The 24,107-nt window shown below is 41.3% G+C and overlaps 1 protein-coding gene across 4 annotated transcripts in view; it reads right to left on the bottom strand.

Annotated features, from left to right (window-relative positions):
* The window catches only part of pdzd2 (PDZ domain containing 2), a 379,487-nt gene that overhangs the window by 97,499 nt on the left and 257,881 nt on the right, over window positions 1–24,107 (bottom strand). For all 4 annotated transcript variants that reach the window (XM_060856701.1, XM_060856926.1, XM_060856854.1 and 1 more), the window contains exon 13: window positions 23,178–23,310. In XM_060856701.1, coding sequence (XP_060712684.1) covers window positions 23,178–23,310 — 133 coding nt within the window. The remainder of the gene's footprint in view (window positions 1–23,177; window positions 23,311–24,107) is intronic.

Raw genomic sequence — 24,107 nt, 5'->3', positions numbered from 1 at the left:
GGTCATTGTTCTACCATCCATACAGTGAAATGCAGTCAAAAAAGAAGCAAATTCAATGGTGCAAAATAATTTTGAACTTTCTGGGGTATGTGGATCACTACTAAGCCAAAAAAAGCAGAAAGTTCATAAATTCAATTCCTTGTTGCGATTTTTTTTTCCTTATTCTATCATGGGATATATGGGCCTCACTGGCAAGGCCCACATGTGTTGCCCATTACTAACTGCCCTTGAAGTGAATGTTTTGCTAAGCTACTTCAGAGGGCAGTTAAGAGTCAATGTATCTGGAGTAACATTTGTCTCATCAGGTAAGTCCCTCTCTACGGGACATTACATAGAAACAAACTGGAGCAGAAGTAAGTCATTCATCCCTCAACCCTGCTCTGCCAATCAATAAGATCAAGGATGATCTATTCGTGTTTCAAATTCCACATTCCTGTCTACCCAATTTTGATTCCAATGCCTAACAAGAATTTATCTACATCTGTCTTAAAAACATTCAATGACACCGCCTCCACCCCGTTCTGAGCCGGAGTATTCCAAAGTTGTGTAATACACTGAGAGAAAAAAAATTAATGTTATCTCTGTACTAAAGGGTGACACCTAATTTTAAAACAGTGCATTCTAGTTCAGGACTCACCCACAAGAGGAAACACCCTTTCTAAGTCCACATTGTCAAAGATTATTCAGGATCTTACACATCTTAATAAGTCACCTCTTGCTCTTTAAAACTCCAGTGGCTTCAAAACTCAACCTGTCCAAATATCCTCAGAATTCACAAATTCAAGGGATCTATCTAGTAATCTATCACATTAGTGCCTTGATTACGCACTATCACTTGTTGTGACCCATGCATCAAGAATATGTTAATCCCTCTCCAACTTAAAATTCTACAGTCATTTTCTATTTAAATAATACTGTTCTTTTTCACTCTTCCCGACAAAGTGAACAACTTCACATTTTTCCACATTATACTCCCTCTGCCAGAATGTTTTCACTCACTCGAGCTATGTACATCTGTCTGCAACTTCCTTATAACTTCTTCACCATGTACTTTTCGACCTATTTTGGGGCTGTCTGCAAGTGTCTGTAGCCTGCCTTCACCCCCTCATTTAAGTCATTGATGTAGGGATGAGCACAAACAACTCTGGAACTCCACTTGTAGGGACCTCCTACCGATCAGACAAAGAGCAATTCATGCATACTTTCTATTTTCTGCCAGTCAGCCAATCCTCTGTCCAAGCTACTACATTACTCCCTTTGCCATGAGCTTATAATTTCTGCAATAATCTCTGACATAGCACTTTGTCAAATGCCTCTGAAAGTCCAGTACAGTATGTCTACAGGCTCCCCTTTTAACACAATGCATGTTACTCCATCAAAAACTCCAATAAATTGGTTAAATATGATTTACACCAATTCTTCGTGATTATTTTGAGTTTTTCAAATTGTGCAGTTATCACCTCTTTAATGGTCAATTCCAACAGCTTCCCGATAACAGATGGTCAAGTTAACTGGCCTACAGTTTCTTGTTGTCTATCTCCCTGCTTTCTTGAATAGAGGCTTATATTTGCTATTGGGGAGAAAGTGAGGTCTGCAGAGGCTGGAGATCAGAGCTGAAAATGTGTTGCTGGAAAAGCGCAGCAGGTCAGGCAGCATCCAAGGAGGAGATTCGACGTTTTGGGCATAAAAAGGGCTTATGCCCGAAATGTCAAATTTCCTGTTCCTTGGATGCTGCCTGACCTGCTGCGCTTTTCCAGCAACACATTTTCAGCTTATATTTGCTATTGTCAGTCTAACGGGAACATTATCTCAATCTAAGGAATTTTAGAAAACTAGCACCAACACTACCTCATTAGACACACCTCTTTTAAGACTCTAAGATGAAATCCATCCAAACCCAGCAACTTATCAGCCTGCTATCAGTTTGCTTAGCACTACTTTGTTCATGACTGCAATTTCACTTAATCCTCACTCTGAATCCATTTTGCCATGTACTCTATAGTAAAGGCAGAAACAACATTGGATGCTTTCATCTACCATTTCCTTATAATTGATTAACTCCTCCTCTCTCTAGATGACCAATACTTACTTGATTTAATTTTTTCCTTTTTAAATACCAGTAGAAACTCTTGCTATCCATTTTTACCTTCCTAGCTAGCTTTGTCGCATATTCTACATTTTTTCTCCTGATTAACTCAGGCGACAGTCTTTGTGGAGTTTGCACATTTTCCCCCTGTCTGCGTGGGTTTCCTCTGGGTGCTCTGGTTTATTGTCACAGTTCAAAGCTGCACTGGTTAGGTGAATTAGCCATGAGATGTGCAGGGTTATATGGATAGGGTGGAGGGGTAGGTCTGGATGGGATGCTCATTGGAGTGTCAGGGTGGACATGATGGGCTGAATGGCCCGCTTCCACACTTGAGGGATTCTATGAATTGTTTAGTGATTCTCTGTGGTTCTTTATATTCTGACCAATTATCTGAGCTGTCACTCATCAATGTGCAATTGTAAACCTTTCCTTAAGTTTGACACTTTCCCTAACTTCATTAGTTAACCACGAATGTTGCATCCTTCCCTTAGAAGTTTTTTAACATAGTGGAATATATTTATTGAGTATTCTTAAATATTCACTTAAACATCTGTCACATGATTTCTATCGATCTAACCCCTAGTCTTGTACGCCAGTTCACTTCATCCAATTCAACTTTCTTGCCCACATACCTACCCTTATTTAGATTTAAGATACTAGCCTTAGACCCAATCTTCTCCCATTCAAACTGGATGTAAAATTCAATCATATTGTGGTCACTGATACATAGAAGTTCCTTTATTCTGTGGTTATTAATTTATCCTGACATATTACACAATACTAAGTCTACTTTAAGTGCTCTCTGGCCAGTTCCTGAATGTGATGCTCTATGTGTTCTATGACTCCCTCATCCAGACTACTGCTGGCATTCATATTTTTTTCAGTTTCTGTTTAGAGCAAAGTTACCCATGATTATTGCCTTCCTTTTATCAGAAGCACATAGTATTTATTCTAATGCGTTTTGGCCTACATTGTGGTTACAATTAGGAGACCTGTAAACTACTTTCCTAGTGACTTCTTTTCCCTACACTTACTTATCTCCAAACCACTGTTACATCCCCAACTCCTGAACAAACATCATTTCTAACTATTGCATAAATACTATCTTTGTTGAACAGTACTACTCCTCCACCTTTACCTAGCTCTGGTTTATTGTCTTCTTGACTGTTGTATACACTTCAATACTCAGGAACCAATCTCTGTCATCCTACAGCCATGTTACAGAAATGGTTTGGAATTGAATGGTCATTTCAAATAGTGGCATTATTATATCATTATTATTCATTTACTAATGCAGTCTTTTATTACCTTTACAATCAATTTGTATATTATGACCATATTTAAGAATGGAAAAAACCTTAACCCCTCTAGAGACTCACCGAACAGCGAGCTCTTTTCTCCATTATTGAACAAGAACTAGTATAGTCACCTCCAATAAATCTAGCTCAGGATGCCTGTCATGGTTCCATTTCTCACCTGCCTCTCTAGCTAGTGCTGACTGCCTGTCTCAGGTTCTTCCCTTGCTTACTCCTCTAGGTGATGGGTGCTATTGTCATACAACCATAGAAATGATAAAGCACACCTTGTCTATATTGATCTAAAAACACCCAATTGCCCTTTCAAATCCCATCTTCCTGCACATGGCTCACAGCCCTGCAGCTTATACACACTTTTTAAAAGTTTAGGGCCTCCGCCTCCATCACTGACTCAGCAAATTACAGACATCCACCACCCTCTGCGTAAAAACTCTTCTCCTCATGTCTCCTCTAACCTTTTTTTATGTACCTTGAATTTATGACCCTGGTTTTTGAACACACTGCCAATGGAAGCAGGTTTCTGCTGTCGATGCTATCTCTGCCCCTCACAGTTTTGTTCACCTCAATCATGTCATCCATCAGCCTTCTGTGTTCCAAGGAAATCAACCTCAATCTCTCCAATCTCTCATCATAGTTACAACTCTCCAACGGCAACATTCTAGTAAATCTTCTCTGCAGAGTAATTACATCCTTCCAGTAATGTGGTGACCAGAACTGTACACAATACACCAGTTATGGCCTCACCAGTGTCTTATATAGTTTCATTATTATATCACTGCTTTTGTATTCTATACTTCCTTAAAATAATATAAAGGCAGTATACTTAAGAGGGAAATCAGGAGGGCAAAAAGGGCACATGAGATAACTTTGGCAAATAGAGTTAAGAAGAATTGAAAGAGTTTTTACAAATACATTAAGGACAAAAGGGTAACTAGGCAGAGAATAGGGTCCCTCAAAGATCAATAAGGTGGCCTTTGTGTGGAGATATAGGAGATGGGCGAGATACTAAATGAGTATTTTGCATCAGTGTTTACTGTGAAAAAGGACATGGAAGATATAAAATGTAGGAAAATAGATGGTGTCATCTTGAAAAATGTCCATATTACAGAGGAGGAAACGCTGGATGTCTTGAAACACATAAAAGTGGACAAATCCCAGGACCTAATCAGATGTACGCTAGAACTCTGTGGGAAGCTAGGGAAGTGATTGCAGAGCCTCTTGCTGAGATATTTGTATCATCCACAGTCACAGGTGAAGTGCCGGAAGACTAGAGGTTGGCTAACATGGTGCCACTATTTAAGAGAGGTAATAAGGACAAGCCAGTGAACCATAGACCAATGAGCCTGACGGTGGTGGTGCGCAAGTTGTTAAAGGGAATGCTCAGGGGCAGGATGTACATTTATTTGGAAAGACAAGGACTGATTAGGGATAACCAACATGGCCTTTAGATTAGATTAGATTAGATTAGATTAGATTCCCTACAGTGTGGAAACAGGCCCTTTAGCCCAACAAGTCCACACCGACCCTCCAAAGAATAACCCACCCAGTCCCATTTCCCTCTGACTAATGCATCTAATGCTATGGGCAATTTAGCATGGCCAATTCACCTGACCTGTACATCTTTGGACTGTAGGAGGAAAGTGGAGCACTTGGAGGAAACCCATGCAGACAGAAGGAGAATGGACAAACTCCACACAGACAGTCGCCCGAGACTGGAATCAAACCTCGGACCCTGGCGCTGTGAGGCTGCAGTGCTAACCACGGAGCCACCGTGCCGCCCATGGAAATCATGTCTCGCAAACCTGATTGAGTTTTTTGAAGAAGTAACAATGATGATTGATGAGGGCAGAGCGGTAGACATGATCTATATGGACTTCAGTAAGGCATTCAACAAGATTCCCCATGGGAGACTGGGTGGCAAGATTAGATCTTAAGGAATACAGGGAGAACTAGCATTTGGATACAGAACTGGTTCAAAGGTAGAAGATAGAGGGTAGTGGCGGAGGATGGTTTTTCAGGGATTGGTGCTGGGTCCACTACTTTTTGTCATTTATATAAATGATTGGATGTGAGCATAGAGGTACAGTTATTAAGTTTCCAGATGACACCAAAATCGGAGGTGTAGTGGACAACGAAGAAGGTTACCTCAGATTATAAAGGGATCTTGATTAAATGGGCCAGTGGGCTGAGAAGTGGCAGATGGAATTTAAATTAGATAAATATTGAGGTGCTGCATTGTGGGAAAGCAATCTTAGCAGGACTTATATACTTAATGGTAAGGTCCTAGGGATTGCTGCTGAACAAGGAGACCTTGGAGTGCAGATTCATAGCTCCTTGAAAGTAGAATCGCAGGTAGATAAGATAGCAAAGAAGGCGTTTGGTATGCTTTCCTTTATTGGTCAGAGTATTGAGTATACGAGTTGGGAGGTTATGTTGCAACAGAACAGGACATTGGTTAGGCCATTTTTGGAATATTGCATGCAATTCTGGTCTCCTTCCTATCGGAAGGATATTTTGAAATTTGAAAGGTTTAGAAGAGATTTACAAGGATGTTGCCAGGGTTGGAGAATTTGAGCTATAGGGAGAGGTTGAATAGGTTGGGGCTGTTTTCCCTGGAGCATCGGAGGCTGAGGGGTGACCTTATAGAGGTTTATAAAATCACGAGGGGCATGGATAGGATAAATAGACAAAGTACTTTCCCTGGGGAGTCCAGAACTAGAGGGCATAACTTTAGGGTGTGAGAGGGGAAAGATATAAAAGAGACCTTGGGGCAACTTTTTCATGCAGAGGGTGATAAGTGTATGGAATGAGCTGCCAAAAGAAGTGGTCAAGGAGAGTACAATTGCAACATTTAAAAGGCATCTGGATGAGTGTATGAATAGGAAGGGTTTGGAGGGATATGGACCGGGTGCTGGCAAGTGGGATGAGATTGGGTTGGGATATCTGGTCGGCATTGATGAGTTGGACTAAAGGGTCTGTTTCCGTGTTGTATATCTATATGACTCTATGCTAATGAAGGAGAACATTCCGTATGCCTTCTTTACAACCTTATCTACCTTTAAGTACCTGTGCAGTTGCAGTCAAGATGTCTCACTCCATCTGCTCCTCTCAGCATATTATTGTGTATTCCCTTTTACACTTTGACCTCCCCAAATGCGTCATGTCACACTTATCAGAGTTGAATTCTACCTGCCATTTTCCTGGCCACTTCACCAATCCACATGCATCATTTTGGAGCTTACAGCTATCCTCGAAATTATTCACTACATGCCCAATTTCTGAGTCATCGGTAAACTTCCCAATTGTGCTCCCCTGATGTTCAAGTAGGAACTGTTAATGTATGAAACAATCAGCAGAGGTCCCAACACTCAGCCCTGTAGAACACCACTTGAAACAGTTTTCATTCACAAGGGCAACCATTGACCATTACCCTTTGTTTCCTCTTGCTAAGCCAACACTGGATCCAATTCAATACATTGGCCTATATCCCATGGACAGTTACGTTTTTGACCTGTCTGCCTATGTGGGACCTTGTCAAATGCCTTACTAAAAGCCATGTTTTCGACATCCAATGCACTACTGTCCTCCATCTTCCTTGTCATTTCCTCGAAGAATTCAATCAAACTTGTAAGGCATGACCTTCCTTTAACAAAACTATGCTCATCAGTTCCTTTAGTGAATTAGTGAATGAGATGGGTTTTTATAACAATTGATGAAAATTTCATGGTAAGGCTTCCAATTCCAGATTTATTGAATTTAAAATCCAACAGCTGCAATGTTGGGATTTGAGCCTATTTCCCTAAATCATTAGTCTATGTTCCCAATCAGAGAAGGAGAAAATAAACAAGCAAAATCCATGGAACTGGTGACTGAACAGTGATGTCAGTCAAAGGTTGGATCAACCTTGGCAGTGATACCTCTCCACATTCAATTAGCTTGCTGACACTAGAGTCATAGAGATGTACAACACAGAAACAGACCCTTCAGTTCAACCCATCCATGCTGACTAGATATCCTAAATGGATCTAGTCCAACGTGCCAGCATTTGTCCCATATCCCTCTAAACCTTTCCTGTTCATACACCCATCCTTTTGAACGTTGTAATTGTATCAGCCTCCAACACCTCCTCTGGCAGCTCATTCCATTCACACACCGGCCTCTGCATGAAAAAGCTGCCCTTTAGGTCCCTTTTATATATTTGTCCTCTGACTCCAAACCTATATTCTCTAGTTCTGGACTCCCCCAGTCCAGGGAAAAGACCTTGTCTATTTACCCTATCCATGTCCCTCATAATTTTATAAACCTCCATAAGGTCACCCTTCAGCCTCTGACACTCCAGAGAAAACAACCCCTACCCATTCAGCCTCTCCCTGTAGCTCAAATCTTCTAACCCCCAACGTCTGTGTAAATCTTTTCTGAACCCTTTCAAGTTTCACAAATCCTTCCAATGGGATAGAAGCCAGAATTGCACACAAAAGCTGGATTTTCCAGCAACATCCTTCCCCAGAGCAGAAAGCAGTAGAAAGTCATAACAGGTAGTGAGTTCTGCCATTGCTACCATGTCATGGACTCATATTCCTTTCCCCTAACCTAACTTGGAAGACTGCTGGATGCTGCTTTGCCTCCTGCTGGGGGAGAGAGAGAGAGAGAGAGAGAGACAGGGAAGTTGCCTAATTTCTCTAGTTACTGCCACTGTGCAAACTAAGAATCACTTCAAGAAGGGTGCAAGTCCCATGCTCCTGTAGCAACTCAATCACTTATTGTACCTCTAAGCAGCAGGTTTCTTAATTTTGTGAAAGAGAAAAAAAATCTCCAGCACCATTCATGAAGTGAAGAATAATGATAAGTGCAGCAGCACTACAGGTTTGGGATGAAGAGTAGATTTCGGAAAAAAATTCAGCTCTAAATTTTAAGCATGCTCATTCTGACTGAGTGTTGAAAAAATCTGGCAATTGTGGTCCTATTTTCAGAATTGGAAAAATACTTGTTAACAATTTCAATAATTTCACAATACCTTATTTTATCTGGAGCTCTGTGACTTCATGAACAAAAGTTCTATAAACATTTGATTTTTAAAACTTTATTGCCAATATGTTTATCATTTTAAAAAATTAAAACAAATAACTCAAAGCTATGGTATTTTTGTGAATAATGACCATTTGAAACACTCAAACAAAGAGCTGAATAATGTGCACACATTACATGATTATACCTGATATTTTAATTGTCCTCTATGCTGGAATGGAAACTATTTCTGATTAGATGCTTAAAAGGGCTTCTTTGTATTTTGAACTGAGATGTAATCTTTTGGGAACTGAGAAAATAGTATTTAGTTTCCTGATGATTCATTCAACATTCTTTTGGGAAAACTATTTATAATTGTTTAATTTTTGGATTGCATATGGAAGAATCAAACTATTATATTCCACGAGCACATGGGAGTTTAGTCTCATGGTTTCTCCCTCACAAGAAAGTATTTCTGAAATGATAGTTTGTCGCCTACATAATTCCCTGAGAGTTCTCGTGTTTCATAACTATTAATAAGTATGTCATTTTGGTGAACTCACAAGTGGAAAGTGGACAGCCCCCTACCTGACCTCCATTTGTCTGGGTGAGTAATGACAAAATCCACCTCACCTAATGATCCATAGATTGACTATATCCTGAGTTTTAGGCCTCTAACTATTTGGAACAACAGTGTAGCTCTGTACCAGACTATAATCTACCTATGCCAGTTCTCTCTGCACCAGTTACATGGAGATTTATAGCTGCAAATTATATAAAGCTTTGAATACTCATGCACCATGCTGTGCTTTTCCAGACCATTCTACTCTTGACAGTAGGTGAGGTGTTTGGATGTGCAGGAAAAATTTCTACCAGATGTGGAAGAATCTTTTGGTGCCTTGAACAGAGGTGAGGGGGAGGCTTGGGTGCAGGTTTCACATCTCTTGCAGCGACAAGGGAAGGTGCTGGGATTGGCGGTTGGGTTGGAGGGAGGTGTCGATCTAATAAGGGAGAATTGGAAGGAATGGTCTCTGCAGAACACAGATAGGGGTGGGGAGGGAAATATACCTCTGGTAATGGAAATGGTGGAGGATAATGTGGTGAATCCAGAGATTAGTGGAGTGGAAGGTGAGGACCAGGGTGTTCCCTGGTCCAATGCCCCCTACCAACCCCACTCCCTCTCCTGTAAAAACGCTATCCCTTACTCTCTATTCCTCCATCGTAACTGCTCCCAGGAGATGCAATTTCACTCCAGGACGTACCAGCTGGCCTCCTATTTCAAGGACCCACCCCTCTCACCTTCCACCCCACTAATCTCTGGATGCAGTGCATTATCCTCCACCATTTCTGCCACCTACAATCAGACCCCACTACCAGAGATACATTTCCCTCCCCACACTTTCCTTTAGTGAGGTGACCAGAACTGCATACAGTATTTCAGTTGTGGCATGACCAATGCACTGTACAACTCCATCATTGCTCTTACACTCTAGACCATGAGTAATGAAAGCAAGTGTCCCATAAGCCTTCTTAACTATCCTATTCACGTGTTCTGCTGACTTCAGGGATCTGTGAATAATTACCCCAAGATCCTTTAGTTCCTCTAAGCTACCCAGATTCCTGCCATTCATTAAATACTCCCTCATCTTATTTCTTCTTCCAAAGTGCATTACCTTGCACTTTTCAGGGTTAAATACCATCTGCAATTGGGCTTTCCATCTGACTAACCCATCTATGTTCATGTTCAAATGCCACAAGATCTGGACAATATCCAGGCTTTGGTTGACAAATGCTACAATCAACATCTTTGGAGTTACCATTGACCAGAAACTCAACTGGACTCACCACATAAGCAAAGTGGCTATAACAGCAGGTCAGAGGCTAGGAATATTGTGGCGAGGAACTCACCTCCTGACTCCCCAAAGCCTGTTCACCATCTACAAGGCACAAATCAGGAGTGTTATGAAATACTCCCCATTTGCCTGGATGGATGCAGCTCCAAAAACGTTCAAGAAGCTTGACACTGTCCTGGACAAGGTAGACAAGCAGGAGGGTAGAAGACCTCACAACCCAGGCAGCATCAGGAGGTGGAAAAGTCAATGTTTCGGGTGTAACTCTTCTACAGGATCTGAAGAAGGGTTACAACTGAGACATTGACCTCTCCATCTCCTCATGCTGCCTGCCTTGCTGTGTTCTTCCAGCTTCCTGCTTGTCTACCTTGGATTCCAGTATCTGTAGATTTTTTGTCCCTAACCAATCTGAACAAAGCAGCCCACTTGATTGGCACTGCATCAACTCCCTCCACCACCGATGCTCAGCAGCAGCAGTGTGAACTATCTACAAGATGCAATGCAGTAATTTACCCATGGTAAATCCTGGAATTTACCTACTGGGTCAAAATCCTGGAGTTCCCTCCTCAAGGGCATTGTGGAACAACCTACAGCTTGTGGAATGCTACAGTTTAAAAGAAGGTTCAAGATGGCAGCTTAGCACCATTTCTCAAGAGCAACTAATGACAGGCTGGCCAGCCAACAATGTCCATGTCTCACAAGTGAATAAAAAAAAACATTTCAACTGTAAAATTCTGACAGTTAAAAACTATTTTCAAATTAATACTTATAGCCGCTAGCACTGTTTTTCAAGATGCTTTGTAAACCTCCTTTTTGTTGAAGCATTTTACATGAGTTTCTTCTATTCCTCTGGTCTTTCTGAATGCCATCTCTGTTTGGCTCGCCTGACACATCAGAAAGCAAGATGTGTGGAAAAGCCTCCTCCTTAGCTGTCATCAGGAGTTGGCGCCTTGGAATGACCAAGCACCACTGATCTCCCTGATTTTGTCTTCTCTCCTGGCAATTGCTGCAGCTGATGTTGGCAATTTCCCTGCTCAAGGTAACTAAGCTTAGGAAGTGAGCGGAATGACACTAAAATCTGTCTTATCTGTGACCATTGAAAATATGTAGGTAGTTTAAAATATTCATTGTGAAATTACAACAACTTTCAAAATTATGAGACACACCAAATAACTATGTATATCTATAGCATTTATAAATACTGTATTCCACCCCTGGATCTCAAATCAGACCAAATTAAAAACGGTCAATAGCAGAATGTGAAAAATCTAAGTTAATAGTTTTTCCAGGTTGAAAAATCTCAGTCTTGAACAATAGTTGGAAAACTAGATCAGTAATACTTCATAAGGGTGAGGTCATGGTTACAAATTGAGCTCCTGTTGTGATGAATTTAAAGTAAGTACTTAGAAGACATCTGTAATTTAAAGTCACTTATTATATTTCCTGGCAATGAAGCACTGGAACATTTTTTCTTACAATTCATTTGGGTGTTTCTGTCTGATTTACACAGCCTTTACACAAAGTAGAAAGGACAAGGAATCAAACACCAGGCAAGTTGGGAATAAATTACATTTATGACAAGTTCAAATGAGACACATGCTCCACCACTGAAACAAAGGATTGCATTTTACAGGGTGTTGTGGTCCTCTTGTCCCTCTCTGCCCCACTATCATATGGAAGCTGAATTTCCATGCCTCAGGGTCAGGAAATTCTGTTGAATTTCCAATTGAACTGCTAGCAGCTCTGTGATCACAGCCATACTCGCAGGACCAGAAAAACTCCCAGTGGAGCTGTCACTGTCTATGTTACGGGTATTCATTGGAGTCAGACTCAGAGATCCTAGTGAGATGACAGGGAATGGACTTGAGAAGTAAACATGGGGAGTGAGAGTAAAATGGTGACTGTGACTGGGCAAGGTGTGTTGGTAAAGCAGTAAGGGTGGCTGGCAGGGAATGGTTTGTGAGGGATTTTACAAAGTACTGATGGGTATGAGGATGACCACACCACCCACCCCAACATCAACTTGGCTACCTACTTGGTGTGGGCTGACCCCTACTGTGGGTAAAATATTGAGGGGGCAGGATGAGGCTGGTCATGTGGTGCTCAAGTGGCCATTAAGAGCCTTGTTATTCCATGGATGGAAAAGCTGCTATCCATATACACAGCTATAAAATTTCACACAACATGGGGGTCAAACTACACATTAGAACTTAATGACCCACCCCCTTTATTCAAACCCACCAGCTGGAGAAGCAAAGAATATAAAACCAATCCATACAGAAGAAACTGGGTTACTTCTCCACCAGAAAGCCATTTGCATCCTACTTTGCTGAATGTTAACCTGGTGAGGTCTGAATTGATAGATCTACAGATCAGGTCTGATTACATCAATTGAACACCAATATTTTTAACTTTGGCTTCAGCAGGGAAACTGCTATGACTTCCCAACACACCCAAGCCAGTCCAAATAAGATTGGAATATGATGAGGCCCAGAACAGTATGCCTTTTACTTTATTTCAGATGATCAAGGTGACCAGAAGTGGTTGCTCAAGCCTGATGACCCTGTTTCCTATACCTAAATGCATGCCCATTGGAAACCCTATACTTGATTTTCAATCGGGCAGATATTGATACAACAGAAGCACAAGGAACAAGTGTAAGCTACTTAGCAAGGTCATGTCAGATCTGATTTTAACCTCAACTTTACATTGCTGCATCTCCCTGTTGACCATTCATTCCCCTCAGTAATCAAGGATATATCTACCTTAAAAATATTTAATGTTTCTGCACCCACTACCTTTTGAGGAAGGGAATTCACAACCTTCTCAGAGAAGAAAATGTTTCCTCATCTCTATTTTAACTGAGCGACTCCTTATTTCTAAATTATGACCCCTAATTCTAGTTTCTCCCACAACAGGAAACATCTTCTTAATGTCCCCTCAGTCGAGTCCCCTCAGGATCTTAAATGAAACAAAGAACTGCAGATGCTGAAACATCTGAAACAAAAACAGAAATTGCTGGAAATACCCAGAAGGTCTGGCAGCATCTGTGGACAGAAGGCAGAAGGAGGTGGTTCTAGAAATCGTGGACGCATTGGTAATCATTTTCCAATGTCTTATAGTTTCAGGATCAGTTCCTGCAGATTAGAAAGTGGCTAATGTTGTCCCACTTTTCAAGAAGGGAGGGAGAGAGAAAATAGGGAATTATAGACCCGTTAGCCTGACATCAGTGTGGGAAAGATGCTGGAGTCAATTATAAAAGATAAAATTACGACTCACTTGTATAGCAGTAACAGGATAAGTCAGAGTCAGCATCGATTTATGAAGGGGAAATCGTGCTTGACTAATCTTCTGGAATTTTTTGAGGATGTAACTATGAAGATGGACAAGGGAGAGCCAGTGGGTGTAGTGTTTCTGGACTTTCAGAAAGCCTTTGTTAAAGTCCTACATAGGAGATTAGTGAGCAATCTGGGCACATAGTATTGGGGGAAAAATACTGACTTGGATGGAAAATTAGGTGCCTGATAGGAAGCAAAGAGTAGTAATAAAAGGTCCCTTTCAGAATGGCAGGCGGTGACCAGTGGTGTACCACAAGGTTCGGTGCTGGGACCGCAGCTGTTTACAATATACATTAATGAAATAGATTAAGGTATTAAAAGTAACATTAGCAAATTTGCTGATGACACAAAGCTGGGTGGCAGGGTGAAATGTGAGGAGGATGTTATGAGAATACAGGATGACTTGGACAGGCTGGGTGAGTGGACAGATGCTTGGCAGATGCAGTTTAATGTGGACAGATATGTGGTTATCCACTTTGATGGCAAGAACAGGAAGGCAGATTACTATCTAAATGGATAAAAAATGAGGTCTGCAGATGCTGGAGATCACAGTTGAAAATGTGTTGCTGGTTAAAGCACAGCAGGTCAGGCAGCATCCAAGGAATAGGAAATTCGACGTTTCGGGCATAAGCCCTTCATCAGCCCTGATGAAGGGCTTATGCCCGAAATGTCGAATTTCCTATTCCTTGGATGCTGCCTGACCTGCTGTGCTTTAACCAGCAACACATTTTCAACTACTATCTAAATGGAGTCAAGTTAGGTAACGGGGAAGTATAATGAGATCTAGGTGTTCTTGTACATCTGTCAATGAATGCAAGCATGCAGGTAGTCGAGAAAGCTAATGGCATGTTGGCCTTCATAACAAGAGGAACTTAGTATATGAGCAAAGAGGGCATCCTGCAGCTGTACAGGGCCCTGGTGAGACCACACCTGGAGTATTGTGTGCAGTTTTGGTCTCAAACTTTGATGAAGGACATACTGACTATTGAGGGAGTGCAGCATAGGTTCATGAGGTCCCGAAATAGTGGGACTATCATATGTTGAAAGATTGGAACAACTGGGCTCGTAGACACTTGAATTTTGAAGGATGGGAGGGGATCTGATTGAGACGTATAAGATTATTAAAAGATTGGACACTCTGGAGGCAGGAAGCATGTTTCCGCTGTTGGGTGAGTCCAGAACCAGAGGACACAGTTTAAAAATAAGGGTAGGCCATTTAGAACAGTGTTGAGAAGAAATTTCTTTACCCAGAGAGTGGTGGATATATGAAATGCTCTGCCCCAGAAGGCAGTGGAGGCCAAGTCTCTGGATACTTTCGAGAAAGAATTGGATAGAGCTCTTAAAGATGGTGGAATCAAGAGTTATGGGGACAGGGCAGATGTGATCATAATTAATGGTGGTGCTGACTCAAAGGGTCAAATGACCTACTCCTGCACCTATTGTCTATTGTCTATAATGTTTCAAGTGCAATGACCATTCTTTAGAACATAACAGTTTCCCCACACAACTGCAAGAGACAGACAGTAGATTAGATTAGATTAGACTTACAGTGTGGAAACAGGCCCTTCGGCCCAACAAGTCCACACCGACCTGCCGAAGCGCAACCCACCCACACCCCTACATTTACCCCTTACCTAACACTACGGGCAATTTAGCTTGGACCAATTCACCTGACCCGCACATCTTTGGACTGTGGGAGGAAACCGGAGCACCCGGAGGAAACCCACGCAGACACGGGGAGAACGTGCAAACTCCACACAGTCAGTCGCCTGAGTCGGGAATTGAACCCGGGTCTACAGGCGCTGTGAGGCAGCAGTGCTAACCACTGTGCCACCGTGCCGCCCATACCAGTAATGGTGGATGGTTGTTTTTTTGGACTGGAGACCCTGCAAGCAGTGGTGTTCCACAAGGATCAATTCAGGGCTCTGTTTTGTTTGCCATTTATATAAATGATTTGGATGAGAATATAAGAGGTTAGTAAGTTTGTGGATGACATCAAAATTGGTAGCATTGTAGACAGTGAAGGAGGTTTTCTAAGATTACAAAGGGATCTTGATCAAATAGGTGAATGGCAGATGGAATTCAATCGGGGTAAATGTGAGATATTGCACTTTGGCGCAACAAACAAGGGTAGGGTTTATACAATTAACAGTAGGGCATTGGGTAGTTGTGTAGAACAGAGGGACCTAGGGGTGAAAGTACATAATGCTTTGAAGTTTGTGTCATATGTGAAAACGGTAGTTAAAAAGGTATTTGGCATGCCTGCCTTCATTGCTCAGTCCTTTGAATATATAAGTTGGAAAGTCATGTTGAGGTTGTACAGGGTGTTGGTGAGATGTCTTCTGGAACACTGTGTCCAGTTCTGGCTGCCCAATTAAAAGAAGAATATTATCAAGCTGAAGAGGTTCCGAAGAGATTTACCAGGATGTTATCAGGATGGAAGCTTTGAGTTAAAAGGAAAGGCTGGATAGGCTGGGAGTTTTTTCACTGTAGCGTAGGATATTGAGAGACAATCTGATAGAAGTTCATAAAATAATGTGAGGTATAGATAGAGTTAATAGCAGTTGGTTTTTCCCTATAATGGGGGATTTCAAGACTACAGGGCACATTTTTAAGGTGAGCGAAGAAAAATTTAAAAAAGATATGAGACACAGAGGATGATTCACATGTGGAATGAACTTCCTGAGAATGTGGTGGATGTGGGTACAATCACAATGTCTAAAAGATAGCTAAACGAATGGGAAAAGTTTGGAGGGAGTGGGCCAGGAGCAGGCAGGTGGGATGAGTTTTGTTTTGGATCATGTTCGGCATGGACTGGTTAGACCAAAGGACCTGTTTTCATGCTCTGTGACTCTATGACTCTATAAGCCGTAGAAAATGGCTTGAAAATCCAGAGAATACAGGCCTACCTTGTCTAGCCTTTCCTCACAAGGAAATCTGCTCATTCTAGATATAAGTCTAGTAAACCTTCTCTGAACTGCTTGAAATCCATTAGTATCCTTCCACAAGTACAGTGACCAATCCTGTACACAGTACCTGAGATGCTGTCTCACCATGACTTGTACAACTTAAGCAAAATCTTCCAGCTCTTGCGTACTATTCCTGTCGCAATAAGCCATAACATTCTATTAGCTTTCCTGATTACTTGCTGTACCTGCATACTAACTTAGGACACCCAGATATCTCTGTATCTCACAGCTCTGCAACCTCTTATTATCGAGATAGCGTGTTTCTTTTTTATTCTTTCTACCAAAATTGACAATTTCACACTTTTCAACATTGTACTCCATTTTCCAGATCATTGCCCACTCTCATAAGCTGTCTATGACTCTTTGTCGGCTCTTCCCTTCACAACTCATTTTCATACCTATTTTTGTGTCATCAGTAAATTTAGTTACCATACCTTTGATCATTTCATACACGTCATTTGTACAAAATATAAACAGTTGAGGCCCTAGTCAGCAGCCCCTGTGACATACCACTAATGACATCCCATCAGTCTGAAAAAGACTCGTTTATTCCTATTCTCTGCTTCCTGTTACCCAAGCCAATCTTCTAACCCTGCCATATATTAACCCCTACACCATGAGCTTTTATTTTCTGCAATAACCTTTGTTGTGGCACCTGACCAAATGTCTTCTGCAAAACTAAATACAATAGATCCACTGGTTCGTGTTTACCTACAGCGCAACTTATCTCTTCAAAGAACTCCAATAAATTAGTTAAACATGCTGGTTTAGCTTTAATATCTTGAACGTATTCAAGTATCCCGTTATAATGTCATTAATACCAGTTTCTAACAGAATGGTCAATGGTACAACTTTGAGAAGAGTACAGGGACAAAAGGATCTCAGGGATCACATGCATAATTCTCTGAAGGTGGGCAGGGAAGTGGAAACAATTGTTAAAAATGCTTATAGGATCCTTGGATAATAGATAGAGGTATAGAATATTAAAGCAAAGGAGTGATGCTACACCTCTACAAATCATTGATCAGACCACATTTGGAGTATTGTGTTCAATTCAGGGCACCTTACTGAAGGATGGATGTTAAAGTCTTGAAGGGAGTGCAAAGGAGACTAACTAGAATGAGAGATTTTAAATACAAGGAAGGATGAGAGAAACTGGGTTTATTCTCCTTGGAGCAGAGAAGTATAAGAGGTGACCTTATTGAGATGTTCAGAACTATGAAGAATTTTCAGGGTAAAGGAAGATATATTGCTTCCACTAGTTGGTATGTCAGTAACCCAGGATCACAATTTCAAGGCTGTCAGCAAAAGAGCTAAGAGTGAGATGAGGAGAGACTTCTTTACTCAGAGTTGTTAGGATTTGGAATGCACAGCCATGGAGAATGGTGGAGGAGGATTTTGTAGGAGGTTTCAACAGACAGCAACATACATTTGACAGGGATGAATTTGGAGGGCTCTGGAGATAGGGCAGGAGAATGGAACCAGCTAGGCAGCTCTTTTGGGAGCTGGTAGAGATATGATGGGTCGAATGGCATTCTTCTGTACTGTAAAATTCTATGATTTGTCCTACACTCCTTGCTACCTACCTGCTCACCCACTCATAGTGGTGGTCACCAGTCAAAATTGTATCATGGTACTGCTGAACTGTGCAAGAAACATTGTGGGGGCTAAAATCAACCACAAAGACCCCTCCAGTCAATTGGTTCAATCAGGTTGGACAGAACACAAGCCTTAACAAAAACCTCCTGTAATTATCAGCTATTAGTCCAGATTTTGTGGGAGTGGCATATCTCCTGTTACTCTGTTGAATAGACTTGTTCACACACATTTAGATTTTAAAACCTTTTGCCCATAAAGTTAGGCAAAGTGCTAGTTAATGAATTTGTGGGAGAGAAGCATGGCATCTGTAATGTTCATGACCAATAAGCATTTCTTCTTGACCCACAGATTAAACAGCTGAGAAATAAACAGGAGAAGGGTTGAGGAAGAGGTTAGAGAGGATGAATTCAAGTACAGCAAGGAAGAACAACTTGATTAAGACTGAGGAGAAAGAATGACAAAAAAAGTTAAGAAAACATAAGTTTAAAATCTCCATCAATTTACAACCTGAAATAATGAGGCTGTACATTTTTAATTTTCACCTTCTGGGCAGAAAGATTGATTGGCAATTCCATACAATTATGTAACAACAACTTGTATTTCTACAACAAAAGGTTCCTCACAGAAAAGATTTAAAGAAAAATTGGACACAGTGCCATGTGAAGCAACTTTGGAGTGGACAGTTAACAGCTTGGTCTAAGATTTAGTTTTAAGTAATATCTTAAAAGGAAAATAGAGGGTAAAGAAGAGAGGCACGTTTATCAAAGGAATTCCAGCGTTTAGCACTGAGCAGCTGAGCAATTAAAATTGGTGTTGTCCAAGAGGTCAGACTTAGATAAGGCCAGATATTTGCCATTGGGCTAAAAGAGGTTACAGAGATTTTGTAGGCGATTTGAAAACAAGGAATAAATAAGGAAAAGATTAAATGCGAGATGTTGTTTCAAGAAGGTGATTTGATTTGATTTGATATATTATTGTCACATCTACTGAGATACAAGAAAAAGTATTGCTTTGCATGCTAACCAGACAAATCATACCTTAAATAAAAATCAGGGTAATAGAACAGTTGCAAATTGTAGTTTTACAGCTACAGAGAAGGTGCAGAGAAAGACCAACTCTCAAATATGAGAGCTCTGGTCATAAGTCTGTTAACAGAGATGAAGCCGTTCCTGAATCTAATGACACGAATTTTCAAACTTTTCTTATCTTTTGCCCGATGGAAGAGAGTAGAACTGGAGTGAGAGGGGTTTTTGGTTATGCTGCTTGCTTTCCCAAGGCAGCGAGAAGTGTAGACAGAGTCAATGGAAGTAAGGCTGGTTTTAGTGATGGACGTTCACAATTCTCTGTAATTTCTTATGGTCTTTCGGCAGAGCAGTTGCCAAATCAAACTGTGATGTATCCAGATAGGAAGCTTTCCAGTGTGAATCTATAAAACTGGATAATAGTCATTGTGGGGATGCCAAATTTCCTTAGCCTTCTGAGCAAATAGAGGCTTGGTTTGCTTTCTTAAGTGCAGCATCAACATGGATGAGCCAGATCAGATTCTTGGTGATGTTTACTCCTTGGAACTTGAAGCTCTCTTCTACATCCACCTCAGCATCATGTACACAGACAGGGGCATGACCTCCACTCTGTTTCCAGAAGTTGACAATCAGCTCCTTCACTTCGCTGACATTGAAAGAGAGATTGTTGTCTTTCCACCATGCCACTAAGCCATCACTTTCTTATACCTTGTCTCATTGTTGTTGAGGAGAAAGTGAGGTCTGCAGATGCTGGAGATCAGAGCTGAAAATGTGTTGCTGGAAAAGCGCAGCAGGTCAGGCAGCATCCAAGGGATACGAGATTCGATGTTTCGGGCATAAGCCCTTCTTCAGGCTTCAGATTATTGTTGTTGAGGTCTGGCACACTATGGTAGTGTCATCAGCAAATTTGTAAACAGAGTTAGAACTGAATTTGACCACACTCTTGTTAGTGTATAAGGAGTATAGTTGAGTATACAGCCTTGCAGAGCACTGGTGTTGGGGATTATTGTGAAGGAGGTGTTGTTGCCTATCCTTACTGATTGTGGTCTGTAGGCCAGGATGTCTAGGAATCAGCTGTAGAGGATGGAGGAGATGCATAGCTTGTTGAAATTTACAATTCACAGGGTATCTCTTCTTCATTGTAAGTTCCAAGCTGATTTGCATTTTGATAATTGCATGTATTGTCACATACCGCTATTTTTGCAGAACATACCAGACAATTATGTTTTTCAAGGGCAAGTCACTAAGAAAATGTACAAGTCTTGAATATTCAGTTCACAATGGTCTGTATCAAACCCCAGACCAGACTGTTCTGTCCCAAGTCAGGATAGTACAGCAGATGACCAGCAAAAATAAGCTTCTGTACCAGTCTGCCACCTCTGTTCCTGACTTGCCTGAGCTCTCCGAGGATGGCAGGGTGTGGGGTGGGAAAGTGAAATTGGGCTTTATGGTCATTGGACAGCTCATAAACAGTTCAACTTCTGACTTTCCAAGATTTTCATGCAGCTAAGTGGCCGTTTGCACTTTGTGAAATTGCATAACTGTAGCCTGATGGGAACTGGGGTGGCTGTTTTGAAATAGTTTTATTTGATGGAAGAAAGTGCGATAATTTCCCCAACATATCCCAAGTCCAAACTTTTCATTGGCTTTGGATAATTTGAAGATGAAGACTCTCTCAGATTTTTAAATCTACACATAAATGGTAGTCACAGCGAGAGCTGCTAATTCAGATTTAAACATGCCCCTTTTGTGGTGTGACACTTCCATTCCTTCTCACAATGTTCAGCACCATTTGCAATTCCTCATACACTGAAGCAGTCTGTGCAGGTGCAATAAGATTTGGACAATATCCAGTCTTGGGCTGACAAGACGCAAGTAACATGTGAGCCACACAAACGCTGGGCTATGACCACCATCAATAAGAGACAAACTAACCATGCACCCCATGTTATTGAATGGTGTTACCATCACTGAATTCCCCCATTATCAACATTCTGGGAGTTATCATTGATCAGAAACTCAATTGGGCTCACCACATAAATGCAGTGGCTATTAGAGCACAACAGATGCTAGGAATATTGCAGCAAGTAAATCACCTCCTGACTCCCCAAAATCTACAAGGCATAAGTTAGGAGTGTGATGGAGTACTCGGCACTTCTCTGGATAAGTGCATCCCCAACAACACTCAAGGAGCTTGACACCATCCAGGACTAAGCAGCCCACTTGATTGGCACCGTAAACACAAGCATCCACTCCCTCCATTATCAGTGCTCACTATCAGCTGTGTATACTATCTGCAGAGTACACTGCAGAACTTCACCAAAGATCCTCAGACAGTACCTTCCAAACCCATGGCCACTTCCATCTAGAAGGACAAAGGCAGCAGATATATAGGAACACCACTACCTTCAAGATTCCCTTCAAGCCACTCACCATCCTGACTTGAAAATGTTATTGGAATTCCTTCACTGTCACTGGGTCAAAATACTGGAATTTCCTCTCTAATGGTATTGTTGCTCCAAACCATATTCCCTGTACCTTCAGGTAGTCTGTCCTGATGGTGAAGGGGATGAAAGATCGGTCTGCTCAGTTTGCAAAGAACATGCCCTTGCTCTTGCCTCAATTTAACTTGGCTCCCAAGACTAGTTCTAACTGGTCACAGATGTTCACGAGTCTACATACTGACAGTGGACCCGAGCAGAAAACAGCAGAAAACCTCATGCATGTACAGGGAGGTTGACCTGTAGGACTCTGATGCCTGGAACAGTCACCCCTCTCAGGCTCATATCTTTCTTGATAGACTCAGCAAAGAGCTCTATACAACACACAAAGAAGGCAGGAGAGAGTGGGCAGCCATGTTCGACTCCAGATATGATCAAGAAACATTCTGAGTCCTACCCATTGATTGTGATTACACTACCGGTGTTGGTGAACAGCACTGGGATCCAGTTATGGATTTTCTCCATCATACCTCAGCACCCCAGCAACAAAGGCAGGAATGAGAGCCAGCACTGGACCTAACTTTTGTCTGGAATAGAAAAATCCATTCCCTCATGAATTATGTTGATTGAATATTTTAATCTTAGTATTAACCACCTAATGATGGATGGGAGGCGTAGGTGACAGTATTAAACCATATGTGCAAAACTCAACTAAAACTAGTTGCAAATGCCATGGGATTCATAATGTTTTCTCTTTCCTAACCAACGGGTGCAGTATTTAATGTTCCACTTCCCTAGCATTGGACTTCCTTTTCACCTGCCAGCTGAAGGATCAATTTGATCGGAAGAAGAATTGGTTCCAAAGAGTGATAATAAATTTCTGTCATTAAGTTTGGCAGGACTGCTGCACCTCTGAAAATACAGTGTGATTTTTAACCTGTTTAACCTGTTAGCCTTATCCCTCAATAGCTGGGATTAGGAGATCTCTAAATCTAAGTCCAATTTCTGAAAATCATTAAATCAGTAAAACAATTGTACTAAGTGCTCATCTGTGAGGGTAAAGGGAACAGTTCAAACAGAAAACAGGAGGCACACATCAATAGCAGAATTTACTCCTTCACTATCAGCTGTACATGAAAGACAGTAAATTCATAATGATTCTGTAAACATGACATTTCAGCAAAAATTGATCTCAATGGAACTAGAGTGTCAGTGGAAGAAATTAGCATGTAAAATGCAAATTAGTATAAATTCATTAAAATGCAAATTATACAGACTTTTAAATTAATATAATAACACTTTTGGACAAAGCATTTGAATAATTTGAGATTACAAACGTAATACGTGTCGCAGATTTGGGAAATAACTGATGACTGTCCACATAGTTATATCCTTTAATTTTCAATGGAAAAAGGAGAATTAGTTGTACTGGCCCTCTGTTTGCAAAACATCTCTTCTATTTTCATATTCTGTTGAAAATAAATTCTATTGCAGCATTTTCTATTTTTATTTCAGTATCTATTGGATGCGTGGTCCTGGTCACATTTCTTACCTTAGGGTTTGGATGACGGCTAATAATAAGGCTGATAGGGCCTGGACCACATTCACTTAGAATTGCATATGCTTCACTCAGAGCTGCATGCCGCAGGCTCACTGAGTCCACCTCCAAAATTTGATCACCTCGGCTGCAATGAAAGAGAAAGAAACTTAGGTATTTGTGTTTAGTGTGTGGAACAAAATTAAGAGGTTACGGTGCCTTAATTGTGATGTCTGTATTTCTAAAGTGCATATGCACTAAAATTCAACTGTAAGGAGCTAATTTAAATCATTTGATTACATACTTTTTTCTAGTCCAAAATTTTGTGTGGAGTACTATAATCAATTTTAAACTAATTTTAAACCAGATTATTTTGTTTTATTCTTTTAATACAGCAAGCACCACATGTAGGACTGGATTTAATGATGTGGTGATGCTCTGTCCACTGACTGCAGAGCATGAGGCAACGTCTCTGTTGTCAAAATGACTTATGTTCAAACATATCTGCTTGCTGCTGGGACTTGTAGAGCCTCCAGAATGGACACCATACCTGTGCTGGTGCAGCTGATCAATTAGAGGGTGGCAACCTCTCAGTATCAGCACTGTCACCAGAGGCTGATGCAGAACAACCCAAAATCCAGGTAAATGGAAAGGCCTCAACTGCACCAATGGGCAGGCCATAGGGAGAGGTGTGAGGGACATCAATGCAAAAGGTAAGAAGGAGGTGTGTGTTGCCACAAGGACTGTTCGCACAGCTCATCGGACTCTCCTCTAGCTGCAGGTCAGCAAACAGGATGATTCCTCCCTAGGCCCACAAGCAGACCATCACAGCATCGTAGGCTGCCACATGAAGTATGTGTATGTGCATGTATGTCTGTGGGTGTGTATGTGTATGTGTGTGCGCGCACAAGCAGGTGTATCCAACCCTCACCTACTGTTAGCATA

Source organism: Hemiscyllium ocellatum, chromosome 1, assembly GCF_020745735.1.
Source record: "Hemiscyllium ocellatum isolate sHemOce1 chromosome 1, sHemOce1.pat.X.cur, whole genome shotgun sequence".
Taxonomy (NCBI): Eukaryota; Metazoa; Chordata; class Chondrichthyes; order Orectolobiformes; family Hemiscylliidae; genus Hemiscyllium; species Hemiscyllium ocellatum.
The sequence above is the reverse complement of the archived record's forward strand: the minus strand, read 5'-3'. Positions and strand labels throughout refer to the sequence as shown.